Source organism: Pelecanus crispus, chromosome 6 (assembly GCF_030463565.1).
Source record: "Pelecanus crispus isolate bPelCri1 chromosome 6, bPelCri1.pri, whole genome shotgun sequence".
In the NCBI taxonomy this organism is placed as follows: domain Eukaryota; kingdom Metazoa; phylum Chordata; class Aves; order Pelecaniformes; family Pelecanidae; genus Pelecanus; species Pelecanus crispus.
This window is the reverse complement of record NC_134648.1, coordinates 55,207,432-55,228,241: the sequence shown is the minus strand read 5'-3', so window position 1 is coordinate 55,228,241 and position 20,810 is coordinate 55,207,432. Positions and strand designations below refer to the sequence as shown.

At 40.0% G+C, this 20,810-nt stretch overlaps 1 protein-coding gene across 6 annotated transcripts in view; it reads left to right on the top strand.

Annotated features, from left to right (window-relative positions):
* The window catches only part of TTC7B (tetratricopeptide repeat domain 7B), a 146,327-nt gene that overhangs the window by 6,941 nt on the left and 118,576 nt on the right, over positions 1-20,810 (top strand). For all 6 annotated transcript variants that reach the window (XM_075712050.1, XM_075712048.1, XM_075712047.1 and 3 more), the window contains exons 2-3: positions 16,086-16,240; positions 17,365-17,533. In XM_075712050.1, the coding sequence (XP_075568165.1) occupies positions 16,086-16,240; positions 17,365-17,533 (324 nt within the window). The remainder of the gene's footprint in view (positions 1-16,085; positions 16,241-17,364; positions 17,534-20,810) is intronic.

Here is a 20,810-nt window from a genome sequence, read left to right as displayed (position 1 = left end):
GTTGGAGAAGACCTTTAAGATCATCAAGTCCAACCAGTAACCTAACACTGCCAAGTCCACTGCTAAACCGTGTCCCTAAGCACCACATCTACACGTCTTTTAAATACCTCCAGGGATGGGGACTCAACCACCTCCCGGGGCAGCCTGTTCCAATGCTTGACAACCCTTTCGGTGAAGTTATAAGAAGAAATGGTAGCCTGACTTATCAGTGTATATATACTGGTATATGTCTGTATTATAGCTGCTGTAGGTTCCTTTAACATAACTTCAAGGGTTAAAGGTTAGCATTAACTTTTCTATAGGGAAATAAGTTCATTAACATAAACTCAGGATCATTGATACCACTTTTGTTTGAATTTGATTTCCATGGTAGTAAAGAGGAGGGCAGAAGGTCCTTAATCATGCCAAGTGTGGGCCATTCTCCCTCTCTGCCAAATCTGAGCCATTCCCCCTCCCTGCAAATCTGTCTTGTAAATAATCAGTTTTTAGAATTTGATGGTTAAATTCTGTGCAGTTTTCTCTGCACTGAAGATGATTTAATTGGTGATCTGATAAGGAGGAGTGACTGAAGACAATAACTTTTTAAAAAGCAAAGTGGCAGGATGTTGAGATAAATTGGAGGGAGTGAGGATGTCTGGCTGATAGTGCTAAGTTTGTTGGTGGTAAGGACTTTAATCATTGGAGAGCATTTGATCTCTGCTCCAGGCTCTGGAGGAAGAGTGCTGAATCTGGGCATTTCCCTGGTGTCAGCAAATGTGTGGCAGAATGCATAGTGGCAGTTATTAGTAAGCTGCTCTGATCAGAGACGTTATCAGTTGCTCTGTTGCTTCAGGAGATGTTGCACGAGTTCCTGCAAGTTCCCACCCTGCTGATGAGCTGTGTGTGATTGATATGATTCCACTCAGAATGTGTGCGCATAAACAGAAAGCCCTTACTATAATCTCAAATTATCTTCAAGAGAAAGGAATGCAGGAAGGGTGGTGGGTTTTTTTAACGTAGTTGTAGAGTAATTTTAAGTCTCCTTTTTACAGATTTTGCTACAGCTTTATAGCGTGTATGCTGTTCTTTTGCAACAGGATCTTGGTTCATTCAGTTCACAGAATAGAGCAGCCTCTGGAGATAGAGCCATCCGGAATCAAATATTTCGTCAAATCATTCATTCTGTCTTTAGAATTATCTTGATCACTGTCTGTGGAATTATCACATAAGAAATCTACAAAATCTGTAGTAGGAAGGAAGCTGCACTTAAGCACTCTGTTACTAAATTTGTCACCCATACTAGTATTCTGTAGAGATGGCATATTAACAATGATTAATCAACAAGTCAATTTTGATACAGCTGTTCTACAGCTGATGTTTCTGATGTGTAACGCGTAAAGGGCTGTAAAGCAAAGGAAGGACTTTGAAATGTGTGCTTGTATGGTCTGGAAAAGAGGAGAGGATCAGGATCTGACCCTAGCAGATACTTAGGAGTTGTTTCTTTGATAATGAAAGTAGGTCCTGAATCTTTAAGATGTACTGAAAGAAAGGAGGAAATAAAAGAGGACTTATGTGTTGCAGTATTTGGCAAATGCTGCTCTTCTGCTGTTAAGTTCCCTGTTTACGTGTTTAGTCTGAAATTGTGTACTGTTGTTCTGTTTTGATTACTTCCTTGGCTAGATGAATTAGAGCTTCCCCTTTATTAGAATAAAGGAGTAGTCTTTTCAGCCTTGAGCTCGTTAGGTGCTGGAGCCCTGGTGCAGACAGCTCCTTGGGGAGCTGACACCTATTATGTAGTTATGCATCTTCCCGAGGTGGAGGGTGTTGCCAGGTTTCACAGAAGACTTATCCTTCCTCTTCCCAAAAGTAGGTGTCAGCTGTGCTGCTTTCACAAAAAGTGGGTGGAAAATCACTTTTGGCTCTAGACAAATCCTGAATGCAGCTCACCTGAGCCCGGTAGCTTGTTTTAGCTCCATAAAACTTTTGGAAAGGCAACCAAGATATGAAAACACCAACAGCTTCTAGGCCCTCCCCTATTTTTTCTACAGTTAATTATGTGAACAAGTTGTTGCTTATCTTTCAAGTGTGCCTTATTCCAAATTCAGGTTTGCCTGGGCTCAGCTTCCAGCCACACTTCTGTTTTTCTTTTTACCATTTAATTACAGTCTCTTCACCTCAATGGGGAGAAAATGCTGTGCATTAATCAAGGCTCTAATGGGATTGCTTTACAGCTGGGTTTAAGGAGAGGCAGAAGTAGGGGACCTACTGCTTTTAGAACAGCTGATAGAATTTAAAAAAACAAAACCACAACAAAGTTGCTAAAAGATGCTTTCTGTCTTAAAACTGGTGGTTATGTACCTGAGACAATCACCTCTGAGAGTGACAGGCGTAGGCTACTGCCTTTCAAGAATTTACTTGAGGTTTCCCAGGTGGAGTTAGTGTGGGGGGGAAGAGGGATGAGAAGAGGCTGTTTTGTGAGTGACTGGCTTTTGGAAATGGTAGACAACTGCAGGATCTCCTCTTCTGGGGAACAGCGGCTCATCTGTGTGCTTTCATCTGAGCTTTGGGTCATCCCATAGATGAAAAATGTCCCTCTTCTGACCTGACAATTAATCGGTCAGTAATACAGAGAGATGTCCAGGGAGTGAAGGTGTGAACCAAAATCTCTAGATGGTGAGGTTTAGGAGTAAGAAAGTGTTCCTGATGTATAAGTTGTTGGGCAGAGTCAGGATCTCTTCAATTTCTTATTTCTTCTTTTTTGTCAACCATTTTCTTTACCTTCTTGGGAGAACAGAAGTTGGATTCCATTGTCATCATCTGTCAAATTTGCACTGTGCTTCAATGTAGGTGTTTGGTAGAGCATGGACAAGAGACACTGTCCCCATGACATGGTTTGGTTTTGCCTTCCATCTAAATAGTCTCTAGTCTTTTTGTTGTTGGTGTTAGTAGCAACAGGAAAACTGGTTTGTCCTTTGAGAAACAAATGATGGCAAGAAGCAAGACTGAAAAGAATTCCTAGCTATCACAGCATGGGCTTTTCCTGTTCTCCAAGTCACTCTTTGATCTTCTTTGTAACCTAAACAAAACATAAATGGAAAGAAGCTAAATTTTGATCATTCTTCCTCAGTGTGGTTACTAGAACAGTTCCCAGTTAAACACCCAAAGATTATTGTGATCCTGTTTCCCACACTTCGTGCTTCCGAGTCTTGGGTATGACCCACATTCTTATTTCTTGGTTTTACATTGCATTTGACTGAATGGGCCAAGTTTAATTCAAACGTAAACTTATCAATAATCTAGATGACACACTGTGGCTGTCCTGGCTTGATTATTTACTGTTCTGATGGTCTTAAAATTCGGGAGCTTGAATATTAAAAAAAAAAAAAAAGCCGTAACCCAAATATCATTTGAGACAATTGCTGCAGTTTTCTGTTCTTCTTATGTGCCCTCATAAAATAAATTTCTGTAGTAGTGGTACTTTGGAAGTAAATTTGCATATGCATAAATAGTCTGGGGAGCTTATAATACTTTTCTTCAAAGCGAGTTATAGCTGTCAAGCAGGAAAATTGCCTAGATTCTGCATAGCTGCACAGTAGAAGGGTGCCATGCCCTCTGTGTACTTAAGAGGCAGAGGAGAGAATGACTGTGTATAATTAAAGGTGTTAATAAGTAGAATTAAGTTTCTTTGAGCAGCTGACTATTTTCTGCTTCTGGCTTTACATGTGTATCGTCTGCATCAGTCTGCAGCCTTTATACCTGTAGTGCCTGTTGGTCTGCACGTGTTCTCTAGCTATTCTTCTACTGACCCCAGGGACCTGACTGGTCAAGATCCTGGGCAGCCTGCTCCAGTTGATCTTGCTTGGAGCAGGGGCGTTGGACTAGATGATCTCCAGAGGTCCCTTCCAACCTCAGCTGTCCTGTGATGCTGTGAATTCTTGCTACTTAGTAGTCAGTGATAGAATCCTAAGTGACATCTGTATATCCAGATATTGTTTTTCTTTTCTTTAATGTAAACCTTGTATAAATCTAAGATTAGTTTTAGCACTCATTTTAATTTAAGTAACTTCTGGTCAGAGTTACTTGAATGGGTACTTGGTGACTTCTGCTAATATTCCTCTTCAGGTACAGCCAATGCTCTTAATGACTGTTACATACATCATGAACAAAGCAAATGTCTTTGTTTTAAATGTATGGTCAACTTGTTCCCAGTTAGAAAACACGTGTTCCATGCTCTGGATCCAGGATTTCCAGATTCTCACCTGAAAGAAAGCTCCTTTTCAAAATGGCCTTCTTAATAAATGTTCTGTGGGATGCTCTAAGACTTTTCTCCTCTTCAGCTGTTTTTACAGAAACTTTACTCTGAAATTTTTGTCTGCATACTATATGGAGCAATTGGCCCATTTGGGATCCTTCTTTCTGCATCCCACTCCTGGATAAAAATTCCTCAGTTTGTTTTTTAGATTTAGGCATAATGACAATTCAGCATGTTTTAGGAAGTCTGAGGAAAAGTCCTTTCAAAATAACGCAACACGCAGCCCTTCAGGTACTCTGAGCCTTCAGTTTTACCTTTAGAGAGAATAAGAGTTTTAGGGATTGAGCAGGAGAAGTTTCCTTTCTCACTGCCAACTGGTTTCCCTTTGGGAAAATTTGAAGCACCAGAACAGAGATTACAAGGCAAGTCTCGACTTGCTGGAATCCTGCATGTCAGTTTACATGGGCTACTGGAAATCTCATACTTGCCGTCTTTACCCCTTGACCCTTTCCTCCCCTGCTTTTTAATTTTTTTTTTTATTTTTAGTCCTGAGTTAAGACTTGCGTTTTTATTTCTTTCTCTCTGGAATCCAGTACAGGGCAGGTGAAGAAGCAATGTCTTTTGTTCCTACAACTCCATACTTCATCTAATTGATCTCACCTCATGCAATATCTTCATTTGGAGCTAATGATAACCGTGATCTTTCGACTTCAGTGCATTTGGACGATTGTGCTTTTTTAGAGTCTGAAATACGTTACTTGAAATACTGAAGATTTTGGTGGAGAGTGGGTGAAGTCATACAGCATGCTTCTAGATTTGTTACCTGCTTGCTTACAAGGAAAAATTAAAGTTTGTTTGGCCAGTCACCTCAGATTCTGTAGTTGGTTTGCTCTATATTTCCTATTCCTAAGTACTCCCTATTCAAATTCAGATCCTCAGGGCTTGAGTCTGAGGTTGAACCTCTTTGCTTAAATCTTTGTGGTAGGAGATTTTATCCTAATTCTGCACATTTTTCTTGCAGCTGTGTAATTCAGAAGCAAGTGAAACGAAATACTAAAAATACTTCTTTTAATCTATGCCATTTGGCATGCAAGGAAGAAAACACTGGTTTTCCCCATAGTCTTTCTGCCTTTAGATGTTGAGCTGTCAAGGTTCCATAACGTGTAACTATCTTTGTTAGCACAGGATCATGGGTATCCTTGGCAGTGTACCACAGCAGTATGACATGGATGTTTCATTGCAGAGGAACATCTTGTGCATGGAGCCTTGATACCAGGAACAGGGTTGTTGATAGTTGTTGCTACAGAGGTGATAGCAACTATGTTATCGGTGAGAGGTGTGTTTGCATTGTACCTTTCACGTTTTTCCTTGTGATGTTAAAAATACAACTGAAATAAATAATTGTCAGGCCCTTTTAAAAAATACTACATTTTCTGCATTAATATTAAGAACACTTGAGAAACCACATAAATAGTAGTTGTGGCCTAGATAACCTTCAGTGTTTTGCTTTGTTTTTTATCCAAGACTGTTGAACCACCGCAGGAAAAGTAATACTTTAACGAAGCAGCTATTTGGTACCCCACAGAACAAGATGTGGCAGGTTCATTATCAAAGTTCCTTTGATAACACTTAATCATTTACTATGGATGTATCTTGATGTACTCTGGAATTGAATGAACTTTTGAAGTCACCTGTTGGAGAGGGATTCTGCTGGCAAGAGGCAGCTCCTAATCTGTATTCAGTTAGGGCTTTTTTTTTTTTTTAGCTGTGTGCAGTGTTGCCACTCTTTCCTTTCTCTCCCCTTCTCCCTACACTTACTTTTAGAAAGGAATTTAGAGCTAGATATTCCTCTCACAGAGCCTGCTAACAACCCCTGGGTTCTTCAACAAATGCCTGGAGGTTGTGGTAGCATTCATCAGAAAACGGATTATTTTGTATTTTAGCATGTGATTCAGTGGATGATTCAAGATGGACCATGGTTTTAAGCTAATAGTAATAAGTATTCTTCATCATTCTTGACCCAGGGTAAATGAAGATTAATCCTCTGTTTTAACTCTCTGTTTTTCTGTGAGTAACTGGTTTAGATCCCGATAGCGTTGTAACAATTTTGCTTCAAAAAGATGTTAAAAATCAAGTAGCAAAGCAGCTGTCGTTATGATATTTTTAGACACTATTTTACAAAGACAAGTCATCATGTGTGGTTTTTCCCCCACCCTGTATTTATGCCAGCCTTTATTCTCATTTTGAAGATGGTCAGGGCTGATCCATGTTGCAAAGAGGGATAGCCATGTCTGCACAACGTTCTTCTCAAGACATTTTGTATGAGCATGTCTCAGCTTTCTCTAAGCTGAAAGAAAACAGCTTGCATGTGTAGAAGTGTCTGGGTTTCTTGCTTTTGCTTTCAGTGCTAACAGAAATAGCTATTTCACCTAAAGCATCCTTCAGTTTGTTTTGCAGTTCCAAGGTGCTCAGACTTGCCTTTGATTATAGGCAGAGGGCATGCTATTAGGCAGGTGGATTATTTTGGTGATAGTGTAGTGTTGCAGAAACAGATGGGCAAGCTAGAAAATAGTTCTGCAATGCAGTTGTCATATAAGTCATCAAATATCCCTTAACTAGTGAGTAATTGTTGATGAACTCTTCAGCTGAAGAATGGATGAATAAGAGGGAGTCTTTCCTTTGATCAAGAATTTTATATTGATCCATAACTATCTCAGTTTTCTAAAAGTGGGAAACTGGTTTTTGTGGTATTGAAAATGTTTACTAACAGTTTTTTTTTCTCCTGAAACATCTATTTAGACTGGCTGAAAGAACACTAGACTTCAAGGTATCTAAAAACTTTACACAGTTTAATTCTTTCTTTATAAAGTATCTCATAGAAGAGCATAATCTAGATCACTCATACTGTGCTGGAAGAAAAAAGAAAAGCAGTTTCTTCTCAAACATTACTTACATTATTTCAGGATGTCTTAAGGGATACCTAAAACTGATACTCTGCTAGAGCTATGGTTTCATAAATGGTTTCTTTCAGAAATGTCCACGTAATTAGAATTTTGTTATAAGCACCATTGAGGCTCGATCTTACTGGCACAGAATAGTTGACATGCCTCAAGCCAATGCTTTGTTAATAAAGCACTCTCTCAGTCATAATTTGATTTAAAAATTTGTTGCCAGTGTCTGGCCCTGACTGACTGACTTAGCAGATGAATGACTTGGTAAATAATAAAATCCTGCTTTGCAGTAACTTTTATGGTTTGCATTCTGTGACCTGTTGTCTCCCAGTGTTAGTCACCAGCAGCTGAGCTGCAGCACTTCTGTGATGAAAGCCAGTCTGGCAGTAACCGTTTCTCTTAACGGTGCTGTGTCTTCGTGATATATAGCAATGGTACAGGGAAAGGGTGAGTTATGCTGTCTATGGGTGACCTAGAAGAACAGCTTTTGTTTTGATGCTTAATTGGATCTGTGTGTAAGTTGCGGCTGTTGTTTTCTCCTCTCCTACCTTTACGCTGGAGGAAAGTATGTGTAATACATGTATGGATCATTAGCTACTCTAACTTGCATCAATGATGAGAACAAAATATCTGGGTGCTATAGACTACTTTGATTCTTATCCTAGGGTGTCTGGATAGTTTCAGAGTATGCACCAACATGAACTTAAAGCTTTGCTCTTGCTTGTGTCCTGTCTTTAGATACAACATAATATTTTTTCAAGTCATTGTCAGACAGAATAAACTTATCTTAGGGCAGAGGGGTGGGTGAGACAGGGAAGGGAGAATGAGAGACTAAATTAAATTTTCCAGAGGTGGCTTCTTGTTTCTGTCCTCTTACTTTCCCCACTGTGAGAAATTCTGCTGTGTACAAGAGGGGAATAATCTTACAAACTTTCTGCAGAGTGCTAGATCTGTGTCTAAGCCTGTCTTGTTCTACTGAGGCCCCACAAATGGGTGACAACCAGCTGAGTTCTGGAGCTGGTCTTCCTCTGTGGTGCAGCTGTTGAGCAACGAGTATGGAGGGGAGGATGCCTACACGCTGCTCTTGCATGTGCCAGTGCTGTTCTTTGGTTACAGGCAAAAGGATTATTTTTCCCCTTTAGTAATAAGGATGGTTTCAGCACTTTGTTTTAAGAATCCTCATGCCTCAGGGAATGCATTTTCACACCTTACAGTGCAAGGTTTATTTTCTTTTTTTCTTAGTGTCTAACCTGTTCTTCAAGATATCCACTAATCTATTGTAACCATTCAAACTAGTTTCACATGCTTCCATAACAATTTTGCAGTTTATATAAACAAAACATCTCTGGCAGCTGGTGCACAGTCTAGCTGTGTTTTTTACCTGTCTCTACATAAAGATAGATCTACTGTATTTAACTTTAATTAAAGAAATGCTTGTTACAGGAGTGTGGGCCAGAAGAATTTTTGAGACCTACTTAAAGGAATGTATATGAGGGGGAAGGCATGTGTGATACTTTCTTCTTTGGCACGTTTGAAGTTCTGCTATTTGAAGTGTTAAAGAATGTCAGTGATAGACCTCACTCTTTTCATTGCAAACAGCCTTGATGATATTTCATCTCCTGACCTAAAGCACTGATTTTAGTGTCATTTGGATTCCTTGCTATGTTTGACGTTCGTGTTTCCTCAAGCTTCTTTGGAAATGAAGTTTGCTCAGCGAAGCATTAAACTGAAAGAGGAATGTTTCTTGTTAAATGAAATACTTCGGTTTTGATGATCAGGGAGGAAGTATCTACTTGCACATCCCTTAAAACTTAGAGTAAACAGTTTGACATATTTTTACCTGTTTTTAAGTTACCACTTAGCTTTAAAAATACAATCAGCAAAATTAACCTTCGTTGTTTTTCTCCCAAGTAGGATATTACTATGCTGACCTTAAGTATTATTTTCAAGGCCCACTCTTTTTTATAATCACCTTTTTAAAGAGGCTCATAAACAAAAATTGTATGCTCGGAATACTCTCTGGAGTCTTCTGAATATTATTAGTAAAATGCCTGTACTGAAAGGACCCCTCAGTGACTTGTTCTTTGCAAGACAAATAATTGCATCCTGTGAACATGTTCTGAAGCACAGTTTTTTAAATTTGGAGCGGGCCTCTGATCTCCGAGACCCTTTCACATAGCACATGTTAAACTGCTTACACCAAAGACTAACTTGCCTTGCATTGGTGTACAAAACCAGCTGTCACTTCTGTGCATGCAGTTTACACTCTTTGATTTCCAGAGAGATGGGACAGTTGCAGAAAGTGCAGTCCTGCAGGGTGCTATGCTAAAGTTATCTTTGAGCGGGGTCAAATGGTTGGTCATAATATCTGACTTTACTATTTGTTTATAATAATACTGTGGCTATGCTAATGAAATATGGAATTTGGAATAAGGCTGTAACAAAGGGGATTTGGTCCGAAATACCAGGTTTATATTTGGTCAGTTTAATGTCTTATTTAGTTTGCAGCTTGAAACTGAAGCCATACAAGCTGTTGATTTTTATCAATTATGCTAAGATTTCTGTTTGAAGGAAAAGAAAGAACATGCAGAAAATAAACTGTAACAAAATACATGCTGAGTATCTTTAAAAATAAAAAAAAATCTCATTTTAGCATATTGCTTCTCTTGGAAAATTTACTTTATTGTAGCAAGTGACAATTGTCTGTACTCTTTGTGCTTTTTAGTATATATATCAGTGCTTGCAGAAAATCTGTCGATACTGATGGAAAATTACTCCATTTGATGGAAGAGTCTCATGTAGTGAAGCATTATGCCCTGACAGAGGATGACTGTGTTGGGCAAAGGGGGCATATGTGAGTCTCTGATACCCAGGTGGGTTGTATCACAGTGCTGAAAGAGCTGGCCAATGTCATTGCAAGGAGACTGTCATTTTTTAAAGGTCCTGGTGATTGAGAGTGATTCCTGGTGACTGGAAAAAGGCGAATATGGCCATTTGCAAGAAGGTCAAGAAGGAGGATCCAGGGACTGCAGGTTGATCAGCCTAACCTCAGGCCCTGGGAAGATTAGGAAGCATGTCCGGGAAACTGGTTGGAAGGATGAGGGGTGATTGGGAACAGTCGACATGGGTTTATCAAGGACTAACTGACCAGATAGCTTCTGATGATGAGAAGTGACTGTATGGATAAAGTGGGGATATTGTTGGCTTCAACTTTGTCTAGACTTTGGACACAGTTCCCCATAGTATATCTTGTAGCTCAGTTGAAAAGACAGGAGGTAGGTTGAAAACTGGCTGGGCTCAGAGGTTTGATCACAGGTTAAAAAAAAAAAATTTCATCTGTGACATATTAGAAGTGGGGCCTCTCAGGGGTTGATACTGCAGTCAGTACTGTGTAGTATTTTTGTTGGTGGCGTAGACATTGAGAGTGCACCCTCAGTGGTTTTGTGGGTGATAGAAAACTGGAGGGGAGTATGTGACTGCTGGTTAGAGAGATCTTAACAGGCTGGAGACTAACGGCAAAACTCATGAAGTTCAGCAAATGCAAATGCCACGGTCCTGTACTTGGGAAGGAATAGCAGTATAGCCTGGGGATCAACTGACTACAAAGCAGCTTTGCAGAAAGGGATCTGAAGGACATGGTGAACGACAAAGGGAGCGTGAGTTGGCAGCAAACCCTTGTGGCAATGAAGACTGACCGCACACTGTGCTGTATTAGCAAGAATGTAGTCAGCAGTTTGAGAGAAATTATTATTCCCTACCGTTTGTCACTTGTGAGACCGCATTTGGTATATTGTATCTAGATTTGGGCTCCCCAGCAAGAGAAGGACGTTGGTATAGTAGAGTTAGCCCTGTGGAAGGCCACCAAGATGATAAGGGGGTGAAAGCATGTGACCTAAGAGAATCAGCTGAGACCTGCATTTGTTAAATCTTAGAAAGGGAGGGCTAAGAGGGAATCCTACTGCTGCCATCTCCCACCCCCCTTGAGTATGGAGGTGGCCTCTTCTCAGAAATGCAAAGTGAAAGTCTCAGAAGCAATGGACAAAAATTGCAACAAGGGAAATGTTGAATGGATAGCAAGGAAAAAATTTCCACAATGAGAACAGTCAAATGTTGGAAAAGGTTGTCCAGAGGGGTTTTGTAATCTGTGGAAATGCTCAAAACTCAACGGGGCATGATCCTGAGTTGCCTGCCCCAATGTTGAAGTATGTTTCTTATTTCTTTTTCTTCACTTAGTACATTGGAATATCTTTTATTTTTCATTTTTGCTGAACAGACTTCAATGAAAGAGTAGCAAAATTAGTGTTAATTGCTTCAGAAATTCCTGGAATTATACTGATAACATTGTGAATGTATGGGGACAAACTGGGTCATTCTCTAATTTTATTTCCTCAGAAGATTAAACATTTCAGTTATAATATATTAGAAGAAACTTCAACTGATAGGAGTTTTGAGAGCCTATGAAATTAAAAATGGCAATTGTGCAAATTACAGATGAATGGTGTGGTCCAGGACAATGAGCTGGGTGCAGTAAGAGGGGATGTTTCTAGCTGGCTCTCTTGCTCTTCTCCAGACCAAAGTGTAGTTGTTTGCCTTTGGCCAACCTCAACCCAGTCTTCAGGCCTACCAGAGTCCCGGCCTGTGGCTACAGGTGGGAGGCAGTCTGGGATCTCTGGTTTGGACCCTTTCCTAGGAGAGTGCACTTGACCATGACTGTCAGAGCTGGTGGCTGCTGCTGCTACAAGGTGGTAGAGCAATGGAGGCTGTGGACATGGGATTTCAAAGCCTGGTGTTGGTCCCTCCAGGTGCTTAAGCTGAGATCATCTACTGCCCCTTTTCCTGTTTTCTACTGCACTCTGATATATATAATGCATGGGTAAAACTCATGCTGTAGTAAAGAGTTTTTTCTCCTTGTTTTCTAAACACAGGAAAGACTCAGCAAGCCATATTAAGTCATAAATGTGCTCAGTCCTGATAGATCAAGTGCTAAAGTCCTCTTGAACTCACTTGTTTCCTGCTGCAGCTAACAATGGGTTTCTTGTGCATTACCAAAACACTTCTTATTTACCATAGAACCTTCTCATTCTAGCTCTCTTCAGAAACATTAAATTTCCAGTGTGCAAGATTAGCTAACCTTCAATGCAGCATACCCTAAGCTGTATCTAAAATACTGTAGTGTACAAACTTTGAGACTTTATATTTGTCAGAACTCAAGTTTAACTTCTCTTATTTGTATTGTTAAACTGTTATGGTGGTTTAACCCTAGCTGGATGCCAAGTGCCCATCAAAGCCGCTCTGTCATTCCCCTTCTCAGCTGAACAGGGGAGAGAAAATATAATGAAAGAGCTTGTGGGTAGAGATAAGGATAGGGAGATCACTCAGCAATTAACCATCACGGGCAAAACAGACTTGACTTGGGGAAAACTAGTTTAATTTATTACCAATCAAAACTGAGTAGGAGAGCGGAGTGAGAACATGTGTAGGGTAATGAGAAATAAAACCAAATCGTAAAACACCTTCCCCCCACCCCTCCCTTCTTCCCTTGCTCAACTTTACTCCTGATTTTCCCTACTTCCTCCCTCCAAGCAGCGCAGGGGGACGGGGAATGGGGGTTGCAGTCAGTTCATCACATGTTGTCTCTGCTGCTCCTTCCTCCTCAGGGGAGGGCTCCTCACACTCTTCCCCTGCTTCAGTGTGGGGTCCCTCCCATGGGAGACAGTCCTCCACGAACTTCTCCAATGTGGGTCCTTCCCACGAGCTACATTTCCTGAACTGCTCCAGCGTGGGTCCCCCACGGGGTCACAAGTCCTGCCACCAAACCTGCTCCAGTGTGGGCTCCTCTCTCTCCATGGGGCCACAGGTCCTGCCAGGAGCCTGCTCCAGCGTGGGCTTCCCATGGGGTCACAGCCTCCTTTGGGCACATCCACCTGCTCCAGCGTGGGGTCCTCCCCGGGCTGCAGGTGGATATCTGCTCCACCATGGGCCTCCATGGGCTGCAGGGGCACAGCTGCCTCACCATGGGCTTCCCCACGGGCTGCAGGGGAATCTCTGCTGCGGTGCCTGGAGCACCTCCTCCCCCTCCTTCTCCACTGCCCTTGGTGTCTGCAGGGTCGTTCCTCTCACATATTCTCACTCCTCTCTCCAGCTGCAGTTTGTGTCCTGGTGTTTTGGTTGGGTGGGTTTTCTTTTTCCCTTCTTAAATATGTTATCACAGAGGCACTACCACTGTCGCTGATTGGCTTGGCCTTGGCCAGCGGTGGGTCTCTCTTGGAGCTGGCTGGCTTTGGCTCTATCGGACATAGGGGAAGCTTCTAGCAGCTTCTCACAGAAGCCACCTCTGTAGCCCTCCAGGTACCGAAACCTTGCCAGACAAACCCAATACATTCCACCCCTCACCTCTGTGAATCACATATTTAAGAATTATCATTAAAATCCACATACACAATCCACTCCTTGTCCCTTCACCACAATTATAACAACTGAAATTCCCTATGACCATTCCGTTCTCTAACGTTGTTCAGTCCATGTTTTACGTGTTACCTCTCCCAATTACTATTATCTCAAATTGCTCATGTCCCATGTTGGGCCCAAAAAGAACTGTTGTGGTTTAGCCCCAGTTGGCAACTAAGCACCACATAGCTGCTCAGTCACCACCACCCCACCACCTCCCCCCCCCCCGCCCCATACGCTGGTGGGATGGGGGACAGAATCAGGAGGAAAAGTAAAACCTGTGGGTTGAGATGAAGGCAGTTTAATAGGACAGCAGAGGAAGAGAAAGTAGTAATAATAATAATGATGATAAAACAATATATGAAATGAGTGATGCACAATGCAATTGCTCACCACCCACTGACTGATGCCCAGTCAGTCCCCGAGCAGCGATCTCTGCCCCCTGGCCAACCCCCCCAGTTTCTATACTGAGCATGATGTCCTACGGTATGGAATAGCCCTTTGGTCAGTTTGGGTCAGCTGTCCTGGCTGTGCCCCCTCCCAGCTCCTTGTGCACCTGGCAGAGCATGGGAAGCTGAAAAGTCCTTGACTAGCATAAGCAGTACTTAGCAACAACTAAAACATCAGTGGGTTATCAGCATTCTTCTCATACTAAATCCAAACCACAGCACTATGCCAGCTACTAGGAAGAAAATTAACTCTATCCCAGCTGAAACCAGGACAACTGTACATCAGGTGTTTTAAGATGAAAACATATCAGCCAAACTTTATAAACTGATCAACTTCTTTGTTAAGGAATGTGCAAATTCTATGATGGACTTACTGATGCATGTCAATCTGTGCCATTTGCCATATGAGGTAAAGGTAAATAGTGAATAGGTAAAGAAAAGTATTTTTTTGCTTAGCAATTAGTGGGTAAATATGATTTTATTGTTATACTGTAGCTGTATTAGTGGTAGTAATTTTTTTTTTGAACTGGGAATTGTATACCTTTAATAGGTATTTGAAAGATGCTGAGTGTTGTCATTTTTTTCAAAGTCTCTAAGTAATGGTGCACCAAGGAGATACTTTGTTTTTCCCTTCCTTGTCTTTCAAGAAACCAATATTTTTGGCTAGCATGTATCAAAGCTGTATCCAGAGTGCATTGCTGTCGGGAGGATAAATTGAGCAGAAAGTGCACAGTTTAGGCAGAACAAAATGGGCATGAAGAGGCATAAAGGTGCTCTTCAGAAAAGAAAGTGCCTGTAGAAAGTGACACTTCAGATCATTTGGTGGTGTCTGATCTAGAGATGAGATCAGTATAGCTGAAGTATCAGGAGAAACTTGGTGGACAAAGAATGGAACTGTTACTGCAAATTTGAGATTGATGAGTTTGACAACTATGGTCTGAAAGCCAGAAAATTAAGCAGGCTGGTAACCAGGCTGCATCTGTGGTGTGGCTTTTCTGCATCTGGATGCCGAGATCTTTCCCTTCTGCAGTAGTGTTTAAACAGCAAAACGTGAGTGAATGGTAGTTGAGAGCAAATAAATGTCCAGATTACTGTGGATATCTTTCCCAGAACACCAAATAAAAAACACAAATGGAAAAACAAGCACTCCCTTGATGCTTTAGCTATTTGTCTGCTCTCTTAAACTCTGTCTTGAAGAAACTGTGGTTTAAGAATCAGCAGTTAGCTGGAGGTTTTAAGGAAAAAATTTCTAGGTTTTTGTCTTTGTACTTGATAGGACATATTGCAGGACAGCACTGGTCCTTATAGCTTACTGTGTAATGGCATTGTAAATGGATCCTGTGCTATTCCAACTGACGTGAGACTGGAATTTGCTCTACTTAAAAGGCAAGATAATGCTGATGCATTTATACTTCCTGAGGGAAAGCTTTTCTCTACAGTAACATTGAATTCTGCATGTCCTGGTCTTTCTGTCCCTTCCCATAACCTCTAAGGGCAGTGCTAAAGGTTATAGGGCAGTGAGCTCTTTTCTGATTGTTAGCTTTTTGCCTTTCCCTTTTTAAAAATCCATTTTATTTGTTGTTAGTTCAAATTCGGGTTATTCAGACATATTTTGCAAGACATGATCTGGTATTTTCAAGTCCCAGGTGGTGAGGTGATGACTTTTACAGCTCTCTCCTCACTAGAGAAAATACCTAACATGTTTCAGTAAAATAAGTTTAGTGGTCCTGGATAAGGGCAAGGTAGAGGATGACTAGTTTCTGACTTCAGGTTAATGTTCTAATTCATTTTGGCTTAGAGCACAGGAGACTTGATTCTACAATCAATCAAGCAGGTAAAAGATAAATTGAAAGGTAAAACAAAGTACCACATGACTTGTGTTAAATCTGAACGCTTGACTCTGTTTTGGTTATTTTGTATTTAAAATTAAGGCAATGGCTGCCTCCACTGAAATGTTAGTGAAATAAAATTATTTCTAATATTTCATGTGTTTGCTTTTATTTACAGATGACATGGCAGAACTGCTTCTTGGGGAGTCCAAACTAGAACAATTTTTGAAGGAAAATGCTCTTAAACAGAGTAGTAGTCCACTGGGCCCCCGGCCAAAGCTGACTGAGGTCAGGAAACATCTCACGGCAGCACTTGATAGGGGAAACCTAAAGGTATGTAAGTCAGTCTGAGCAAGAATTAGAAAGCTGAAGTTGACTGGAGTACTCTGCTGATCATGGAGAAAAAATGTGGAAAGTGCTTGTGTGGTGTTTCATTATCATTGCTATTCCCAGAACATCATCAGCATTATGCTATTTCATGGCTCTTTGTTCAGATAAATTTCTCAAATCTTCTTTCATTAGAAGAATAAGTAAACTGTCATTGATTTCTGGGATGCTTAAGTGAAGTACTTACAACCTGTTTTGTGGAAGTTTTTCTTGGAATATGTTGTTCTTTGTAGTGCATTAAATAGAAATGTTAGAAAAATGCAAAATACTTCACAAATTTCTGTAATAGTCTTTTAAGTATTCAGGAAATGTTCCTTAAGTTACGTTTGCGGAGGTGGAAAGTGAGGTTAATTCTTGAGAGTGATTTTCTGTCATAACCTTTTGATGTTCTTAACTATTCTGGCCTTTCTTTGCTTAACCATTATTGTAGCTACTATTATCAGCTTATCTTTTCTGTGCTCAATGTCCATCTTTTGAGAGATCAAAAAGACCTTGTTTTATTGTCATCTATAATGTTTTGTTTCCTGTGATTTGTGGGAGTATTAATTTCTCTTCCTTTTCTTGCTTTATTCTTCCATGAATCATTTTTTCAAGACATTTCTTCTGCCCTGATACTTTGAAATTGTGTGAATTAAATATATAGGCTATAGAACATATATCATTAAGTTCTGATGCTATGTTATTTTCAGCTGTGCTTGTGGTGTTAAAAAAAAAATCATTGGAGGGGTTGTAATGATAGGCTGCCTTTAAATAGTTTTGTCACCTGGAAAAGCTGCATCCTGACAGAGGTAGTTCTGGTGCATGTGTAAATAAATATGTGAATATATAAAATGACTGGTAATGCTTTTCAGTAGCTTGGTGAAATGAGGTTTTGTGGATTCACCCACTACTGCAAGCTTCCCAAGTGTTACATGAAGACAGAATTTTGTTGGTTTATTGCTTTGTTACAAGAAATATCCTGAGGGTTTCTACAGTGCATATATACAGAAAACAGACCAAATAATTATCAGAAAGAATTAGGTGTGTTTTCTCAGGAAAAAAAAACCCTTTCTTATTCCTCTTTCTTCTAGCCAGAATTCTTACAAGAAGCTAACCTGATTATGGCCAAGTTAAACTATGTGGAAGGTGATTACAAAGAAGCTCTGAACACATATGCCAGAGTTGGAGTTGATGACTTGCAGCTAGCTGCAGTGCCACCGTATAGGCTACGGATGATTGCTGAAGCATATTCTACTAAAGGTAAGATTGCTCTTTCCAGTATAATAATGTGGAAATAGTTTTTAAAATGTTAATTCACATCTTGTCCGAAGTTAAATAAATTTTTGGCATGCATATCATCAACACAGTGGTGGAGTACCACATTTGTACATAAATAAGAGGATGGCTTGGCTCCTTTAAATTGTTCAGAGTTTGTGCTAGGTTCACAAGACTTTTAGCTCAGTTAATATTCTAACTGTGCTGTCATCCAATCAAATTTTTTTGATGTGTGTATTTGAAGGTCCTTCAATATGTAACTGTCACAACAGCTGTGGCTAGATACAAAAAGTATCATCAGTTGCTGAAAGTTAAGTTACAAAAGTAGTGCAGTTTTGCAGTTGCTGTGGACAGAATTGGAGAACCTTGATTCACTGTGATGCCTTTTATCAAATATTAAGATGCTCCACCTAAGCTAAACTGCTTAACTAAATTGCTACTTAATTGGGAAAAATAGTAATAACATGACAAAATTACTTGAAGCAGTGCAGCAGTGCAATTCTTGCGCAGTTTTATTTTTGAAATTTTTTTACCTGAATATCTTCTTTTTTAAAAAAATCAGAAAGTGAAGTTAATTTTAAAAAAATTTTTTTACTAGTCTAGTATAGTGAAAATTGTAATGCTGGCCTTGCGTCTTAAGATGGCAGTGCCACTTCAGTTTAGAAAACCCATTAATAGGCTGTAAGTTGGGTCAGTGTGTTGAGGAAAGCTGCGGTTGGTATGCTGTAGGTTTATTGGAATTTACTGTATCTAAATGTTTGCTTTGGTCTGCTGTGTTTAAGCTTGGGTTTGGTGTGCATATGTACTTTTTGTTATGGCAAAAGGAGTGTCAAAGTCAGCAGACATAATTTAGGGTAGACTTCAATAGCATTCACTGACAACTGGTCAAGGATTGTTTCTAAAATTAGACCGAGTCCTCTAGTAAACATTAGATAAGCATGAATCATTCTCTATAGAGATGTCAAGGAAATAAGAGAACAAACTGGTAGCAGAGACAAAAGGATGCTCCTAAATCTGGGCAATATTTAGCTTAAAGTGGGAAGGGAGTACATGGGGAGTTCTTATATGTGACGTAAATCTGCCCAGTTCTTTCATACAGCATCTGTGTGAGCTTTTTGGCAGTGTCTGGTATGGGGAGACTTTCGCTCAGCTTTGTGATTTTTGGTTGTGGTTTTGTTTTGTTTTTAAATCTATGAGGATGTCTGTTGAATTTGTCATGTTCTTTCCATGAAATGCAATCTTGGACTTGATCAACTTTAAGTACCTAAATTTGCTTGTATCTCCAAGGAATCCTAGTAATTTAATTGAATCTTTTCCCAGAGCTCAACTCTTTTGGCTCTGTTTTATTTGACCTCATAAGGATATGTAACAGTTGAAACATAAAGGCATCGATTTTGCAGAAAGAATTAGTATTACTAATTTTACTTAATGTAAAAAATAATTTATTAGAAAACAGTAAAATATGTATCTTTTCTACCCTGGAATGTTTTGTAGGTTGAGCTTGCTTTTTTTTTAAAAAAAAAGGGGGAGAGAGAAAACCAGCATGTCTTCTGCCAGACATGGTAGGGGTATTTTGCTTCTGATTTCAAGTTTTATACTTAAACATTGAAATCTGTCATATCAAGCCTCATCTAATCTTCATCAGACTTCATTAGTTTGGTCACTTCTACTGGGTGGCTGGCTATCAGTTTACCTGAGCAAACTCAGCAAACTATTGGGGTTTTTTCGTTGTTCTGTTCATGTTCAGAATTATCTTTTTTTGCTACTATGTTGCCAGTTTGAATGGAAGATTAATAAAATTTAATACCCCTTCTTCCCATGGTAGCAGGTTGCAAGAATATCATCTTCTGTGTGTTCTAGAATGAGGTAGAAGTCACAGAACAGTCTTAAATTTAGTAAGTAGATTTAGTCAAGGTAAGTTTAGAGTAATTGACGGCTAAATAGCATATGTTTCTACCCCATAGCGTACAGTTAATTCTCCTCCTTTTCCCCCCACCCCCTGGAATTTCTTCTTCCTTCTTGTAAGAGTGGACTATAAAACTTTTGAGTCTGAATTCAGAGTCTCTTCAGAGGTGATTGAGGCTTGTAGGTATTACCCAACTAAATACAAGTTATTCTTGTAGGGATTTCGTGCTTCACTAGGATTTGTATTTCTGCTTGCAAGTTCAAGGATAACCTGATTATATAAAGATAAAACTTTTCTGGGTATTTAGATTTTATTTCTTTGGCAGCCATGAACCACCAGGTTGTTAAGTAATGAGGGACTGTTGTGCTGCCTGTTTGCAAGCATCAGCCTGGCTGCACTGTTCAGTGTGGCAACCTGCACAAAGGCAGTTAAAGATACCTCTTTTAGTTGCCCCATTTCAATCCAGTTTGGGGCAAATCCGGTTCCAGTGGATTTCCAGTCTTGTGTCCTATTGTGCAGTGGTCTGATACTGATGTACATACCTCTGACAAAGGCATAGGGCAGATAACTAATGGTAGTTTTTAATTGCCTTAAACATTTTTTCCTTATTGAAGGTAGGACCACCTCCAGGTGCTTACCTTCTCACTCTGAGGTTTCATTCTGTAACCTCAGAGGTGATAGATTGAGTGGGATGCATGAAGCAAACCCTCAGAAATTTGATTAGCATAGGTCAGGGCTCAGCACCGTTTAGATATCCCTCATGCAAAAGTTGAGGAGGAACTACCACACAGTACGCTGAATGTAGCGTAATTCTGATATTTTCCTGCCTTTCTTCACCATTTCCTCAAATTCACAAGTTAAAAATGGAAGTGAGCGGAGGACAGTCGTCTTTTTTTTGTGTGTGTGTGCATGCCCACAGAATCCAGTTCTGGATTAGATCTAGTGTTTTCTTTACTTTAAGGAAAGAGCTGATTTTGCTTCTGAGTAATGACTCTGTATGTGTATGTAGAAAGTGTTATGTGGGATAGTTGAGGCATTAATAAAATCACAGTTTTGATATTAAATATTCTTAGATTCAAAGACTTACTTGAAGAAATTGAGTAGCGTAATTTTTAAATGTCATATAAAACATAGAAATAAAAAGGGCTACTTCGTATTTGCAAAAACATGAGAATACTTATTTGGATCTGTTGTTTAGTTTTTCCCCATCTGCTTGTAATTACATTTGACACAAAAGCGGAGGAAAAGCATCTGATAAAACAGTTTTCTGTAGCAAAGTGTCCATGGTTGGAGGTGCCAGCTTAGTGCAAAAGGGTATGATGAGGGAAAGAACAATGGGCATAAAAGAAGGACATT